At 48.6% G+C, this 16,254-nt stretch overlaps 1 protein-coding gene across 2 annotated transcripts in view; it reads right to left on the bottom strand.

Annotated features, from left to right (window-relative positions):
* Window positions 1–13,476, bottom strand: part of LOC144599978 (E3 ubiquitin-protein ligase RMND5A-like) — a 37,429-nt gene extending 23,953 nt beyond the window's left edge. Inside the window, exons 1-2 of one of the 2 annotated variants that reach the window (XR_013548064.1) lie at window positions 12,681–13,476; window positions 1,299–1,444 (exon numbers count right to left, since the gene is read on the bottom strand). Coding sequence is in view for 1 of the 2 variants with exons in the window: in XM_078411259.1 (XP_078267385.1) it covers window positions 1,299–1,444; window positions 12,681–13,131 (597 nt within the window). In the remaining variant the exon portion in view is untranslated. The remainder of the gene's footprint in view (window positions 1–1,298; window positions 1,445–12,680) is intronic. The other variant, XM_078411259.1, reaches the window with a different exon arrangement.
* Window positions 13,477–16,254: the final 2,778 nt, after the last annotated feature.

Here is a 16,254-nt window from a genome sequence, read left to right as displayed (position 1 = left end):
ACAGCTCAGGCCCTCTATTCCTGGCAACCTCTCCCTACAGCTTGGCCCTCTAGTCCTGGCAACCTCTCCCTACAGCTCAGACCCTCTAGTCCTGGCAACCTCTCCCTACAGCTAGGCCCTCTAGTCCTGGCAACCTCTCCCTACAGCTTGGCCCTCTAGTCCTGGCAACCTCTCCCTACAGCTTGGCCCTCTAGTCCTGGCAACCTCTCCCTGTAGCTCACACCCTCTAGTCCTGGCAACCTCTCCCTACAGCTAGGCCCTCTAGTCCTGGCAACCTCTCCCTACAGCTTGGCCCTCTAGTCCTGGCAACCTCTCCCTACAGCTCAGACCCTCTAGTCCTGACAACCTCTCCCTACAGCTCAGGCCCTCTATTCCTGGCAACCTCTCCCTACAGCTAGGCCCTCTAGTCCTTTCCTTTCCATCTTCGTACTAGGGTTGCTCTTGGTCCTTCCTGAAAAATTTCCCCAGGAAATAGAACTGCAGGAATTTCTCTGTTACTTCCAGGAAGCTCTGGGCGTTTACACCAGTGCACGCACAGAATGGCCAGGTCTTCAACCTACATCGGCATTAATGTTGGAAATGGCTTGAGTGCCCTCGGAAGCCCGAGTTTCCAGAACTATGATCAGTGGAATAGTGGACATGGAAGAAGGTTTTCTAAGGTTGCGACAGGATCTTGATCAACTGGGCCCATGGGCGAAGGAATGGCAGATGGAGTTCAACGCAGATCAATGCAAGGTGGTGCGTTTTGGACCAGGGCAGGACGTGCAAAGCAAACAATAGGACCCTGGGTAGTGTTGTGGAATGGAGAGACCTCGGGGTGCAGGAAATGAAATTTTACATTTTCCGTGGCTGGTAAACAGCAATTCTGGGGCAACAGAAGACTTGCCCCCAGGTTCTGAACTGGAAGAAGTGGTTATCACAGCACAAATATTTCTGTTTGTTTGCTACCGCCATGGGGTCAGTTTGATTGAAAATCTCTAATCAGCATCAAAGTGGAGAGAGAAACATAGAAAAATAGGTGTAGGAGTAGGCCACTCGGCCCTTCGAGCCAGCACCGCCATTCAATGTGATCATGGCTGATCATCCAAAATCAGTACCCCATTCCTGCTTTTTCCCCATATCCTGATTCCCTTAGCCCTAAAGGAACTTCTCCTTAATCTGCTGCAGGCATCAACATTGTTCTTACCCTGTCCCATTCCCTCTCTTCTAGATACTGCCTCACCTGCCGAGTTACTCCAGCATTTTGTGAAACCTTTGGTTTGTACCAGCATCTGCAGTCATTTTCCTACACTACTTACCCTGTCGATCGCCTTCCCCACTTTGGAAACACTCCCGTGGATATCTTTGTGATCCAATGCCAACTTCTGAACTGTATCCTTTATCTTCTTACAACACTGTGACATAATCAGCGAGAGTGTTGCAGATAATTGCAGATCAAGGTGGCCTTCAAAACAAAACAGAAGCTAATGATCAACCACGCCATCTTGCAATGAACTTTGTACAATGTTTACTGGTATCAATTTGGTATTGATACAATGATTCCTGCTGAAGTAATGGAATAGCTCACACACACCGTGTATCTAGCGGCTAACATTGAAATCAGGGGACCTGTACATGTATCTAAATGCTCAAAGTTCATTGAAGGGAGATAGACTTTTATAAATTTCTGATTATAAATGTATAAATTTATAATCTATAAATTTATAAATTTCTGGCACTCAGAATGATGTGATTTAATTTTTTTAAAGGATTGCTTTATATCAACAAGAGTGTTATTTTGAAACTTAATAGATGTGTTCCTTGTAATTTGAACGATAGACTATTATCATAGCAACAGCAGCGTTCCAATGCTGAGATTTGAGCTCATGATCTCATTGATATTGTGCGTACCATTAACATCAAGGCTAGGGCAGGCTTTAGGATTTGTGGAAAAATAAAGTTCCAGTCCAGTCCAGAAAGCAAGAAATCCAATGACTGTCTTTCTGTTTTCATATACATTTAATCCCTGTGTGGTACCTCAGCTGCATGGAGGCAGAGAGGAACGCTCTTCAGCGGATAGTCCATAGAGCTCAGAGGACCATCGGAACACAGCTACCAGCCTTGGAGGGCATCTACAACACACGATGCCTCAGAAAAACTACCAGCATCCACAAAGACTCTTCACACCCCTGCAACAGTCTGTTCGAACTTCTACCATCGGGCAGACGATACAAGGCCTTCTACGCCCGCACCTCCAGACTCAGGAACAGCTTCATCCCTAGGGCCATAGCTGCTATGAACCGGTCCTGCTGAGCCGGATGGTCACATCGCACAGTGATCCGGCACAGATCTACTTGCACGTTATTCTGTTTTAAAACTGTTACAATTTGTTTCATTGGGTTGTTTAAATTAATACTGACTAGCTAATTAATTTGGGTGACATTTCGGGTCGAGACCCTTCTTCAGACTGATGTCAGGGGGGCGGGACAAAGGAAGGAGATAGGTGGAGGCAGGAAGATAGAGGGAGATCTGGGAAGGAGGAGGGGAAGAGAGGGACAGAGGAACTATCTAAAGTGGGAGAAGTCGATGTTCATACCTGACCTGCTGAGTTACTCCAGCATTTTGTGAATAAATACCTTCGATTTGTACCAGCATCTGCAGTTATTTTCTTAAACTTCTTAAGCTAATTAATTTATTGCATTGTATGGGAGGCGCATTCCCAATCTCGTTGTACCCCTGTACAATGACAATAAAGATATATTGTATTGTATTGTACATTAATATTTTATGCATTGCGCTGTGATCTTCCAAAATGTTATGATTATAGGTAGGTAGATGGCAAGCTAGCAACAGTTCGAGATTGTTAAATAAAGTATACTAAATGCCTATCTGTGTTTATAATGAAAACAGGAACCATTTTTGAGGATGTAACTAGGAAAATTGGGGGGGGGAAGGGGTTGACAAACTGGGAATATGGAGATGGAGTTAAAGGGGAAGCAAATACAGGAGAAATTGCAAAGGACTCTCGAATGAATGGGGAGGGAAGTTCTAGAAGGGATAAGAGGGTAAGGTCAGGGCCAATTGTGACCGGTGTGAGAGGGGAGGTGAATACGGAAATTAAAGTGTTGTATTTAAATGCGCGAAGTATAAGAAATAAAGTGGATGAGCTTGAGGCTCAGGTAGACATTGGCAAGTATGATGTTGTGGGAATCACTGAGACATGGCTACAAGAGGACCAGGGCTGGGAACTGAATATTCAGGGGTACACAACATATAGAAAAGACAGACAGGTGGGCAGAGGGGGTGGGGTCGCTCTGTTGGTGAGGAATGATATTCACTCCCTTGCAAGGGGTGACATAGAATCAGGAGATGTAGAATCAGTAAGGGTAGAAATGAGGAATTGTAAGGGTAAAAAGACCCTAATGGGAGTGGCCCCCAAACAGTAGCCTCAACATAGGGTGCAAGTTGAATCAAGAGCTAAAATTGGCATGTCGCAAATGTAATGCTATGGTGGTTATGGGAGATTTCAACATGCAGGTAGGCTGGGAAAATCAGGTTGGTAATGGACCCCAGGAAAGAGAGTTTGTGGAGTGTCTCCGAGATGGATTCTTAGAACAGCTTGTACTGGAGCCTACTAGGGAGAAGGCAATTCTGGATTTAGTGTTGTGTAATGAACCTGATCTGATAAGGGGACTCGAGGTAAAAGAGGCATTAGGATGCAGTGATCACAATATGATAAGTTTTACTCTACAAATTGAGAGGGAGAAGGGAAAATCGGAAGTGTCAGTATTACAGTATAGCAAAGGGGATTACAGAGGCATGAGGCAGGAGCTGGCCAGAATTGACTGGAAGGAGGCCCTCGCAGGGAAGACGGTGGAACAGCAATGGCAGGTATTCCTGGGAATAATGCAGAAGTTGCAGGATCAATTTATCCCAAAGAGGAGGAAAGATTCCAAGGGGAGTAAGAGGCACCCGTGGCTGACAAGGGAAGTCAAGGACAGCATAAAAATAAAAGAGCAGAAGTACAACAAACATTCTGGCAGGCAAGTTTGCTAGTGTGACACCTGTGGCTTTAAACTAAGTAGTGGGGGGGAGGGGTTGACAAATTGTGAATATGAAGATGAGGTAAAAAAAGGGAATACAGGAGATATTGCAAAAGACTCTTGGAAGAATGGGAACAGAAGTTCTAGAGGGGAAAAGAAATTAAGGGCAGGGCCAATTGTGACCGATGTGAGAGGGGAGGTGAATACAGAAGTTAAAGTGTTGTACTTAAATGCGCGTAGTATAAAAAATAAAGTGGATGAGCTTGAGGCTCAGTTAGTCATGGGCAAGTATGATGTTGTAGGGATCACTGAGACATGGCTACAAGAGGACCAGGGCTGGGAACTGAATATTCAGGGGTACACAACGTATAGAAAAGACAGACAGGTGGGCAGAGGGGGTGGGGTTGCTCTGATGGTAAGGAATGATATTCATTCCCTTGCAAGGGGTGACATAGAATCAGGAGATGTTGAATCAGTATGGATAGAAATGAGAAATTGTAAGGGTAAAAAGACCCTAATGGGAGTTATCTATAGGCCCCCAAACAGTAGCCTCGACATAGGGTGCAAGTTGAATCAGGAGATAAAATTGGCGTGTCAAAAATGTAATGCTACGGTGGTTATGGGAGATTTCAACATGCAGGTAGACTGGGAAAATCAGGTTGGAAATGGACCCCAGGAAAGAGAGTTTGTAGAGTGCCTTCGAGATGGATTCTTAGAACCGCGTGTACTGGAGCCTACCAGGGAGAAGGCAATTCTGGATTTAGTGTTGTGTAATGATCCTGATCTGATAAGGGGACTAGAGGTAAAAGAGCCATTAGGAGGCAGTGATCACAACATGATAAGTTTTACTCTGCAAATGGAAAGGCAGAAGGGAAAATCGGAAGTGTCAGTATTACAGTATAGCAAAGGGGATTACAGAGGCATGAGGCAGGAGCTGGCCAAAATTGACTGGAAGGAGGCCCTAGCAGGGAAGACGGTAGAACAGCAATGGCAGGTATTCCTGGGAATAATGCAGAGGTTGCAGGATCAATTTATTCCAAAGAGGTGGAAAGACTCTAAGGGGAGTAAGAGACACCTGTGGCTGACGAGGGAAGTCAGGGACAGCATAAAAATTAAGGAGAGGAAGTATAACATAGCAAAGAAGAGTGGGAAGACAGAGGATTGGGACTCTTTTAAAGAGCAACAAAAGTTAACTAAAAAGGCAATACGGGGAGAAAAGATGAGGTACGAGGGTAAACTAGCCAATAATATAAAGGAGGATAGCAAAAGTTTTTTTAGGTACGTGAAGAGGAAAAAAATAGTCAAGGCAAATATGGGTCCCTTGAAGACAGAAGCAGGGGAATTTATTATGGGGAACAAAGAAATGGCAGACGAGTTAAACCGTTACTTTGGATCTGTCTTCACTGAGGAAGATACACACAATCTCCCAAATGTTCTAGGGGCCGGAGAACCTAGGGTGATGGAGGAACTGAAGGAAATCCACATTAGGCAGGAAATGGTTTTGGGTAGACTGATGGGACTGAAGGCTGATAAATCCCCAGGGCCTGATGGTCTGCATCCCAGGGTACTTAAGGAGGTGGCTCTAGAAATAGTGGAAGCATTGGAGATCATTTTTCAATGTTCTATAGATTCAGGATCAGTTCCTGTGGATTGGAGGATAGCAAATGTTATCCCACTTTTTAAGAAAGGAGGGAGAGAGAAAACGGGTAATTATAGACCAGTTAGTCTGACATCAGTGGTGGGGAAGATGCTGGAGTCAATTATAAAAGACGAAATTGCTGAGCATTTGGATAGCAGTAACGGGATCATTCCGAGTCAGCATGGATTTACGAAGGGGAAATCATGCTTGACAAATCTACTGGAATTTTTTGAGGATGTAACTAGGAAAATTGACAGGGGAGAGTCAGTGGATGTGGTGTACCTCGACTTTCAGAAAGCCTTCGACAAGGTCCCACATAGGAGATTAGTGGGCAAAATTAGGGCACATGGTATTGGGGGTAGGGTACTGACATGGATAGAAAATTGGTTGACAGACAGAAAGCAAAGAGTGGGGATAAATGGGGCCCTTTCGGAATGGCAGGCAGTGACCAGTGGGGTACCGCAAGGTTCGGTGCTGGGACCCCAGCTATTTACGATATACATTAATGACTTAGACGAAGGGATTAAAAGTACCATTAGCAAATTTGCAGATGATACTAAGCTGGGGGGTAGTGTGAATTGTGAGGAAGATGCAATAAGGCTGCAGGGTGACTTGGACAGGTTGTGTGAGTGGGCGGATACATGGCAGATGCAGTTTAATGTAGATAAGTGTGAGGTTATTCACTTTGGAAGTAAGAATAGAAAGGCAGATTATTATCTGAATGGTGTCAAGTTAGGAGGAGGGGGAGTTCAACGAGATCTGGGTGTCCTAGTGCATCAGTCAATGAAAGGAAGCATGCAGGTACAGCAGGCAGTGAAGAAAGCCAATGGAATGTTGGCCTTCATAACAAGAGGAGTTGAGTATAGGAGCAAAGAGGTCCTTCTACAGTTGTACCGGGCCCTGGTGAGACCGCACCTGGAGTACTGTGTGCAGTTTTGGTCTCCAAATTTGAGGAAGGATATTCTTGTTATGGAGGGCGTGCAGCGTAGTAGGTTCACTAGGTTAATTCCCGGAATGGCGGGACTGTCATATGTTGCAAGGCTGGATCGATTGGGCTTGTATACACTGGAATTTAGAAGGATGAGGGGGGATCTTATTGAAACATATAAGATAATATGGGGATTGGACACATTAGAGGCAGGAAACATGTTCCCAATGTTGGGGGAGTCCAGAACAAGGGGCCACAGTTTAAGAATAAGGGGTAGGCCATTTAGAACGGAGATGAGGAAGAACTTTTTCAGTCAGAGAGTGGTGAAGGTGTGGAATTCTCTGCCTCAGAAGGCAGTGGAGGCCAGTTCGTTGGATGCTTTCAAGAGAGAGCTGGATAGAGCTCTTAAGGATAGCGGAGTGAGGGGGTATGGGGAGAAGGCAGGAACGGGGCACTGATTGAGAGTGATCAGCCATGATCGCATTGAATGGCGGTGCTGGCTCGAAGGGCTGAATGGCCTACTCCTGCACCTATTGTCTATTGTCTATTGTCAAAGCAAAGAAGAGTGGGAAGCCAGAGGATTGGGACTCTTTTAAAGAGCAACAGAAGATGACTAAGAAGGCAATACGGGGAGAAAAGATGAGGTACGAGGGTAAACTAGCCAATAATATAAAGGTGGATAGTAAAAGCTTTTTTAGGTATGTAAAGAGGAAAAAAATAGTCAAGGCAAATGTGGGTCCCTTGAAGACAGAAGCGGGGGAATTTATTATGGGAAACAAGGAAATGGCAGACGAGTTGAACCGGTACTTTGGATCCGTCTTCACTAAGGAAGATACAAGCAATCTCCCAGATGTTCTAGTGGCCAGAGATCCTAGGGTGACGGAGGAACTGAAGGAAATCCACATTAGGCAGGAAATGGTGTTGGGTAGACTGATGGGACTGAAGGCTGATAAATCCCCAGGGCCTGATGGTCTGCATCCCAGAGTACTTAAGGAGGTGGCGCTAGAAATTGTGGACGCATTGGTGATCATTTTCCAATGTTCTATAGATTCAGGATCAGTTCCTGTGGATTGGAGGGTAGCTAATGTTGTCCCACTTTTTTAGAAAGGAGGAAGAGAGAAAACGGGAAATTATAGACCAGTTAGTCTGACATCAGTGGTGGGGAAGATGCTGGAGTCAATTATAAAAGACAAAATTGCGGAGCATTTGGATAGTAGTAACAGGATTGTTCCGAGTCAGCATGGATTTACGAAGGGGAAATCATGCTTGACTAATCTTCTCGAATTCTTTGAGGATGTAACCAGGAAAATTGACAGGGGAGAGCCAGTGGATGTGGTGTACCTTGACTTTCAGAAAGCCTTTGACAAGGTTCCACATAGGAGATTAGTGGGCAAAATTAGAGCACATGGTATTGGAGATAGGGTACTGACATGGATAGAAAATTGGTTGACAGACAGAAAGCAAAGATTGGGGATAAATGGGTCTCTTTCAGAATGGCAGGCAGTAACTAGTGGGGTACCGCAAGGCTCGGTGCTGGGACCGCAGCTATTTACAATATACATTAATGACTTGGATGAAGGGATTAAAAGTACCATTAGCAAATTTGCAGATGATACAAAGCTGGGTGGTAGTGTGAACTGTGAGGAAGATGCTATGTGGTTGCAGGGTGACTTGGACAGGTTGTGTGAGTGGGCGGATGCATGGCAGATGCAGTTTAATGTAGATAAGTGTGAGGTTATCCACTTTGGTGGTAAGAATAGGAAGGCAGAGTATTATCTGAATGGTGTCAAGTTAGGAACAGGGGACGTACAACGAGATCTGGGTGTCCTAGTGCATCAGTCACTGAAAGGAAGCATGCAGGTACAGCAGGCAGTGAAGAAAGCCAATGGAACGTTGGCCTTCATAACAAGAGTTGAGTATAGGAGTAAAGAGGTCCTTCTGCAGTTGTACAGGGCCCTAGTGAGACCGCACCTGGAATACTGTGTGCAGTTTTGGTCTCCAAACTTGAGGAAGGATATTCTTGCTATTGAGGGCGTGCAGCGTAGGTTTACTAGGTTAGTACCTGGAATGGCGGGATTGTCATATGTTGAAAGACTGGAGCGACTAGGCTTGTATACACTGGAAGTTAGAAGGATGAGAGGGGATCTTATCGAAACGTATAAGATTATTAAGGGGTTGGACACGTTAGAGGTAGGAAACATGTTCCCAATGTTGGGGGAGTCCAGAACAAGGGGCCACAGTTTAAGAATAAGGGGTAGGCCATTTAGAACTGAGATGAGGAAAAGCTTTTTCAGTCAGAGAGTTGTGAATCTTTGGAATTCTCTGCCTCAGAAGGCAGTGGAGACCAATTCTCTGAATGCATTCAAGAGAGCTGGATAGAGCTCTTAAGGATAGCGGAGTCAGGGGGTATGGGGAGAAGGCAGGAACGGGGTACTGATTTAGAATGATCAGCCATGATCACATTGAATGGCGGTGCTGGCTCGAAGGGCCGAATGGCCTCCTCCTGCACCTATTGTCTATTGACTAAAATTGATAGGGGAGAGCCAGTGGATGTGGTGCACCTCGACTTTAGGAAGCCTTCAACAAGTACCCACATACGAGATTAGTGGGCAAAATTAGATAACATGGTATTGGGGTGGGGTAGGGTACTGACATGGATAGAAAATTGGTTGGCAGACAGAAAGCAAAGAGTGGGGATAAATGGGTCCCTTTCAGAATGGCAGGCAGTGACTAGTGGGGTACCGCAAGGCTCGGTGCTGGGACCGCAGCTATTTACAATATAAATTAATGACTTGGATGAACGGATTAAAAGCACCATTAGCAAATTTGCAGATGATACAAAGCTGAGTGGCAGTGTGAACAGTGAGGAAGATGCTATGAGGTTGCAAGGTGACTTGGACAGGTTGTGTGAGTGGGCGGATGCATGGCAGATGCAGTTCAATGTGGATAAGTGTGAGGTTATCCACTTTGGTGGTAAGAATAGGAAGGCAGATTATTATCTGAATGGTGTCAAATTAGGAAAAGGGGACGTACAACGAGATCTGGGTGTCCTAGTGCATCAGTCACTGAAAGGAAGCATGCAGGTACAGCCGGCAGTGAAGAAAGCCAATGGAATGTTGGCCTTCATAACAAGAGGAGTTGAGTATAGGAGTAAAGAGGTCCTTCTGCAGTTGTACAGGGCCCTAGTGAGACCGCACCTGGAATACTGTGTGCAGTTTTGGTCTCCAAACTTGAGGAAGGATATTCTTGCTATTGAGGGCGAGCAGCGTAGGTTTACTAGGTTAATTCCCGGAATGGTGGGACTGTCATATGTTGAAAGACTGGAGCGGCTAGGCTTGTATACATTGGAATTTAGAAGAATGAGAGGAGATCTTATCGAAATATATGATTATTAAGGGGTTGGACACGTTAGAGGCAGGAAACATGTTCTCAATGTTTGGGGAGTCTAGAACCAGGGGCCACAGTTTAAGAGTAAGTGGTAGGCCATTTAGAATGGAGATGAGGAAAACCTTTTCAGTCAGAGAGTTGTGAATCTGTGGAATTCTCTGCCTCAGAAGGCAGTGGAGGCCAATTCTCTGAATGCATTCAAGAGAGAGCTCTTAATGATAGCGGAGTCAGGGGATATGGGGAGAAGGCAGGAACGGGGTACTGATTGAGAATGATCAGCCATGATCACATTGAATGGTGGTGCTGGCTCGAAGGGCCGAATGGCCTACTCCTGCACCTATTGTCTATTGTCTATAATATGGGACAACTGTGGAATTATATATCATATAACAAAAGTTACCTAAACAATGAATCAACAAAGACCGCATTTCCTTTCAGATCCATGATTTGGTGATCAATGGCCAGGCAACACATGACATTCGCCCCTCTTCCACACTCCAGATTCAGTTTTAATTATGTCATTGAAACTTACTGATTAGTAAAAGGCCTGGATAGATGGATGTGGAGAGGATGTTTCCACTAGTGGGTGTCTAGGACTAGAGTTCATAGCCTCAGAATTAAAGGACGTTCCCTTCGGAAGGGGATGAGGAGGAATTTCTTTAGTCAGAGGGTGGTGAATCTGTGGAATCCATTGCCACAAAAGGCTGTGGAGGCCAAGTCAGTGGGTATTTTTAAGGTGGAGATTGCCAGGTTCTTGATTTGTAAGGGTGTTAAGAGTTATGTGGAGAAGGCAGGAGAATGGGGTTCAGAGGGAAAGATAGATCAACCATGATTGAATGGCGGAGTAGACTCGATGGGCCGAATGGCCTAATCTGCTCCTATGAATTTATGAACATGAACAGAGGGCACTCACTTCCATTGAGGAGGAGCCCTTAAGGAACTTTTATCTTTATGTCCTACTTTGTGAACGTCATGATGTGGTGTTGGGGCAACAAACCGTTCACTCAATGTCAGCATGACAAAGGAGATAGTGATTGAAAAAAGCAAACAAAGTGGTACACAGAGTAGGGGAATCGAGGATCAGAGGACATAGGTTTAAGGTGAAGGGGAAAAGATTTAATAGGAATCTGAGGGGTAACTTTTTCACGCAAAGGGTGGTGGGTGTATGGAACGAGCTGCCAGAGGAGGTAGTTGAGGCTGGGAATGTCCCAATGTTGAGGCAGGGACTATCCCAATTAAAAAAAAGGTAATCACGTACTTGGATAGGACAGGTTAGGAGGGATGTGGGCCAAACGCAGGCAGGTGGGAGTAGTGTAGCTGGGACATGTTGGCCGGTGTAGGCAAGTTGGGCCGATGGGCCTCTTTTCACACTGTATGACTTAATAAATGCACCATTTTCAGTACCATAAGATTTTTCCCAAAAATATATCGATAACACTTTACAGAGCAATCTAACAGAAGAGTCGATGTTCATTGAAAAGTAGTTTAAAAAAAAGCAAAATTACCAAGGAGATATGAAGAGCTGTTTAATTTGTTATATTCATGTGTCAGATGAGATATGCAGAGAGCATCGGATCCTAAGTGACTGCAGTTTGCAGTCTGGGCACATTGTAACCATGTCCACAAGTCCTCGCCATTCTTTAACTGATTTTACTTGGAGCAAAATAAAACATGAAGGATACAGAGGACATTAAGCACAAGTTCACAAGTTATAGGAGTAGAATTAGGTCATTTGGGCCATCGAGTCTACTCTGCCATTCAATCATGGCCGATCTCTGCCTCCTCATCCCATTCTCCTGCCTTCTCCCCATAACCCTTGACACCAGTTCTAATCAAGAATTTGTCCATCTTTGCCGTAAAAATATCCACTGACTTAGCCTTCACTGACTACCATGGCAATGAGTTCCACAGATTAACTACCCTCTGACTAAAGAAGTTCCTCCTCACCTCCTTTTAAAAATAGAGCTTTTTAATTCTGAGGCTTTGACCTCTGGTCCTACACTCTCCCACCAATGGAAACATGCTTTCCACATCCACTCTATCTATGCCTTTCTATATTCTGTAAGTTTTAATGAGGTCCCCCCTCAACCTTCTAAACTCCAGTGAGTAGAGGCCCAGTGTTGTCAAACACTCATCATATATTAACCCATACATTCCTGGGATCTTTCTTGTAAACCTCCTCTGGACCCTCTCCAGAGCCAGCACATCCTGCCTCAGATATGAGGCCCAAATTTGCTCACAGTACTCCGAATGCGGCCTGACCAGCGCATTGTAGAGCCTCAGCATTACATCTCTGCCACAGATGGGGAATAATTTGAGGCGCATAAGCGTAAGAGGGCTCCTGGTATCCAGCAGTATCTAGAGAGCAGATAATGCCCTCTTTGGTTGAATAACATACTGCTCAAGGCTTCAGCTCAGAATCACTGCGATGGTGACACCAGAGCAGGATCTGCAACCCTTGGCCTCGATGGAATGGGACCACAACTGGTCAGGACCTGGAGGGCAAAGTATGAGCGATTAAAGAATTTAACCAATTCTACAATGAGTAGGAATTAAATCCAGGTGTGATCGGGGATAATAACCCAGGGCCTTATGGTAATTTAACATAAACATTTCAGCCATAATCGGTTAGACTGTGCACCTCCTGAAATTTGGAACATGGAATGAGTGTTGTCTGTGTGCACAGATGCCGTGACGTGCTCACCTGTAATGGACAGCTCCTGTCTGAGGCCGCTGACATAGTGTAGCAGTTCCTCCAGGCTGTGATCACAGTGTTGCCCATACATCAGGAACTTGTGCAGCACCTTTTCCAGCTCCCGCTCCACACATACACACTGGTCCATGGGGCAGAGACACAGCGGGACAGACACACGCAAGCAAGGATGGGGTAACTTGGAGTTAGCCAGCAGAACGCACAAATGAACCCGCACTCGGTGTAGAAACACACAAAACACAACCCTCGGGTCTTTACGAGAGAGTCTGACAGAAACAAAGCAGTAAAACCTCAGTGTTAGATTCAGGGCGACAGAACATAACACAAGCAGAGACAAAAGAGTCTGACCAAGAGTCTGCACTGAAGGCTTGGATGCAATGGGGAGCGAACCGTCCCACTGCCCCAAACACTGGCACTTTGGCACCAACACAGACAGCAGCATCGAGCCCCAGTGCAGTGGCTGGTTAGGCGCAGACAGCCAGAGCCTGGAACTCAGCGACACATGAGAGAAACATCGCAGGAGCCACTGCTCGGCCGGTCCCCCCCCGCCTAGCCCACGATGGTGCCGCTCGGCCCGTCCGGCCCTGCCTAGCCCACGATGCCGCCGCTCGGCCCGTCCACCCTGCCTAGCACACGATGCCGCCGCTCGGCCCGTCCACCCCGCCTAGCCCACGATGCTGCCGCTCGGCCCGTCCCCCCCGCCTAGCTCACGATGCCGCCGCTCGGCCCGTCCGGCCCTGCCTAGCCCACGATGCCGGAGCCGCCAATCGGCCCGTCCCCCTCGCCTAGCCCACGATGCCGGAGCCGCCACTCGCCCCCCCCCCCCCCCCCCCCGCCTAGTCCGCGATGCCGGAGCCGCCACTCGGCCCGTCCGCCGCCAATTTGTCAGCTGCTCCGGGGGCCGCGCGATTCCCAAGCGGGGCAACACGGAAGCGCGGCCCCGCTGGCTGGGCGGCGGTGACACGTTGGCCGCTCCCGGACACCGACTGGAAACGATGCGCGTGTCCTGCCCGGGGCCGCGGGCGCGCTCCCGCCGCCGGGAACAGCCGCCCCCCCCCTCCTCCCCGCGCCCAGTGGTCGCGTCCACCAGGAAGCAGCGCGCGCGGGGATGCACCACTCGGCCGGGGGGGGATCCGGAACCATCCAATCGCCAGCGGCGCCGCGCCGGGACCTGCGGCCTCGACCCGGCGCGTCACACACACAAATACAGGCGCGTCACACACACACCGGCGCATCACGCATCACACACACAGGCGCGTCACACACACAGGCGCATCACAAACACAGGCGCGTCACACACACACACAGGCGCGTCACACACACACACAGGCGCGTCACACACACACACAGGCGCGTCACACACACACAGGCGCGTCACACACACACACAGGCGCGTCACACACACACACAGGCGCGTCACACACACACACAGGCGCGTCACACACACACACAGGCGCGTCACACACACACACAGGCGCGTCACACACACACACAGGCGCGTCCTGCGACGCTCCCCCGTTTGCCAAGAATGGAGCAGCCCTTTAACGAACACAAAGAGTCGCGCGCGTTGCAATTGTCACTCACGAGAGCGCGCATACACGGGGGGGGGGGGGGGGTGGGGGAAGCGCGCACACGGGGGGGAAGCGCGCACACGGGGGGGAGCGCGCACACGGGGGGGGGGGGAGCGCGCACACGGGGGGGGGAAGCGCGCACACGGGGGGGGAGCGCGCACACGGGGGGAAGCGCGCACACGGGGGGGGGTGGGGAGCGCGCACACGGGGGGGGGTGGGGAGCGCGCACACGGGGGGGGAAGCGCGCACACGGGGGGGGGGGGAGCGTGCACATGGGGGGGGGGGGGGCGCGCACGGGGGCCGGGCAGGGCAATGAAGGCCAACATGCCATTAGCTTTCTTCACTGCCTGCTGTACCTGCACGACAACTTTCAGTGACTGTAAGAAAATAACTGCAGATGCCGGTACAAATCGAAGATATTTATTCACAAAATGCTGGAGTAACTCAGCAGGTCAGGCAGCATCTCAGGAGAGAAGGAATGGGTGACGTTTCGGGTCGAGACCCTTCTTCAGACTGATGTCAGGGGGTGGGACAAAGGAAGGACATAGGTGGAGACAGGAAGATAGAGGGAGAACTGGGAAGGGGGAGGGGAAGAGAGGGACAGAGGAACTATCTAAAGTTGGAGAAGTCAATGTTCATACCGCTGGTCAGTCCCGTGGCCGCTCCGCACCGGGCGATGGAAGGCCCCGCGGCCGAGCTGCACCGGGCAATGTTCATACCGCTGGGCTGTATGCTGCCCAGGCGAAATATGAGGTGCTGTTCCTCCAATTTCCGGTGGGCCTCACTATGGCACTGGAGGAGGCCCATGACAGAAAGGTCAGACTGGGAATGGGAGGGGGAGTTGAAGTGCTCAGCCACCGGGAGATCAGGTTGGTTAAGGCGGACTGAGCTAAGGTGTTGAGCGAAACGATCGCCGAGCCTGCGTTTGGTTTCGCCGATGTAAAGAAGTTGACATCTAGAGCAGCGGATGCAATAGATGTTGGAGGAGGTGCAGGTAAACCTCTGTCTCACCTGGAAAGACTGTTTGGGTCCTTGGATGGAGTTGAGGGGGGAGGTAAAGGGACAGGTGTTGCATCTCCTGCGGTTGCTGGGGAAAGTGCCCGGGCGGGGATGGGGTGGTTTGGGTAGGAAGGGATGAGTAGACCAGGGAGTTACGGAGGGAACGGTGTCTGCGGAACGCAGAAAGGGGAGGGGATGGGAAGATATGGCCAGTGGTGGGGTCCCGTTGTAGGTGACGGAAATGTTGGCGGATGATTTGTTGGATCCGCTGGCTGGTGGGGTGGAAGGTGAGAACGAGGGGGATTCTGTCCTTGTTACGAATGGGGGGAGGGGAGCAAGAGCGGAGCTATGGGATGTAGAAGAGACCCTAGTGAGAGCCTCATCTATAATGGAAGAGGTGAAGCCACGTTTCCTGAAGAATGAGGACATCTCTGATGTCCTAGTGTGAAAGGGCTCTAGACTGGATAGACTCGGCTTGTACTCGCTGGAATTTAGAAATTTGAGGGGGGATCTTATAGAAACTTACAAAATTCTTAAGGGGTTGGACAGGCTAGATGCAGGAAGATTGTTCCCGATGTTGCGGAAGTCCAGAACAAGGGGTCACAGTTTAAGGATAAGGTGGAAGTCTTTTAGGACCGAGATGAGAACGTTTTTTTTCACACAGAGTGGTGAATCTGTGGAATTCTCTGCCACACAAGGTAGTTGAGGCCAGTTAGAGTCATAGTCATAGAGTCCTACAGCACAGAAAGAGGCCCTTCGGCCCATCGTGTCCCCTTACCCTGTATCTATGTTCCCTCGTTGTTGAACCTTCCACCAGTGGAAGAAGTTCCCCGCCATCTACCTTATCCATGCCCCTCATGATCTTGTACACCTCGATCATGTCCCCTCTCAGCCTTCTCTGCCCAGGGAAAACAACCCCAGTCTGCTCAGTCTCTCCTCATAGCCGAGGCCCTTCATCCCTGGCAGCATCCTGGTGAATCTCCTCTGCACCCTCT

The sequence above is a fragment of the Rhinoraja longicauda genome, chromosome 14 (genome assembly GCF_053455715.1).
Source record: "Rhinoraja longicauda isolate Sanriku21f chromosome 14, sRhiLon1.1, whole genome shotgun sequence".
NCBI lineage: Eukaryota > Metazoa > Chordata > Chondrichthyes > Rajiformes > Arhynchobatidae > Rhinoraja > Rhinoraja longicauda.
The sequence above is the reverse complement of the archived record's forward strand: the minus strand, read 5'-3'. Positions and strand labels throughout refer to the sequence as shown.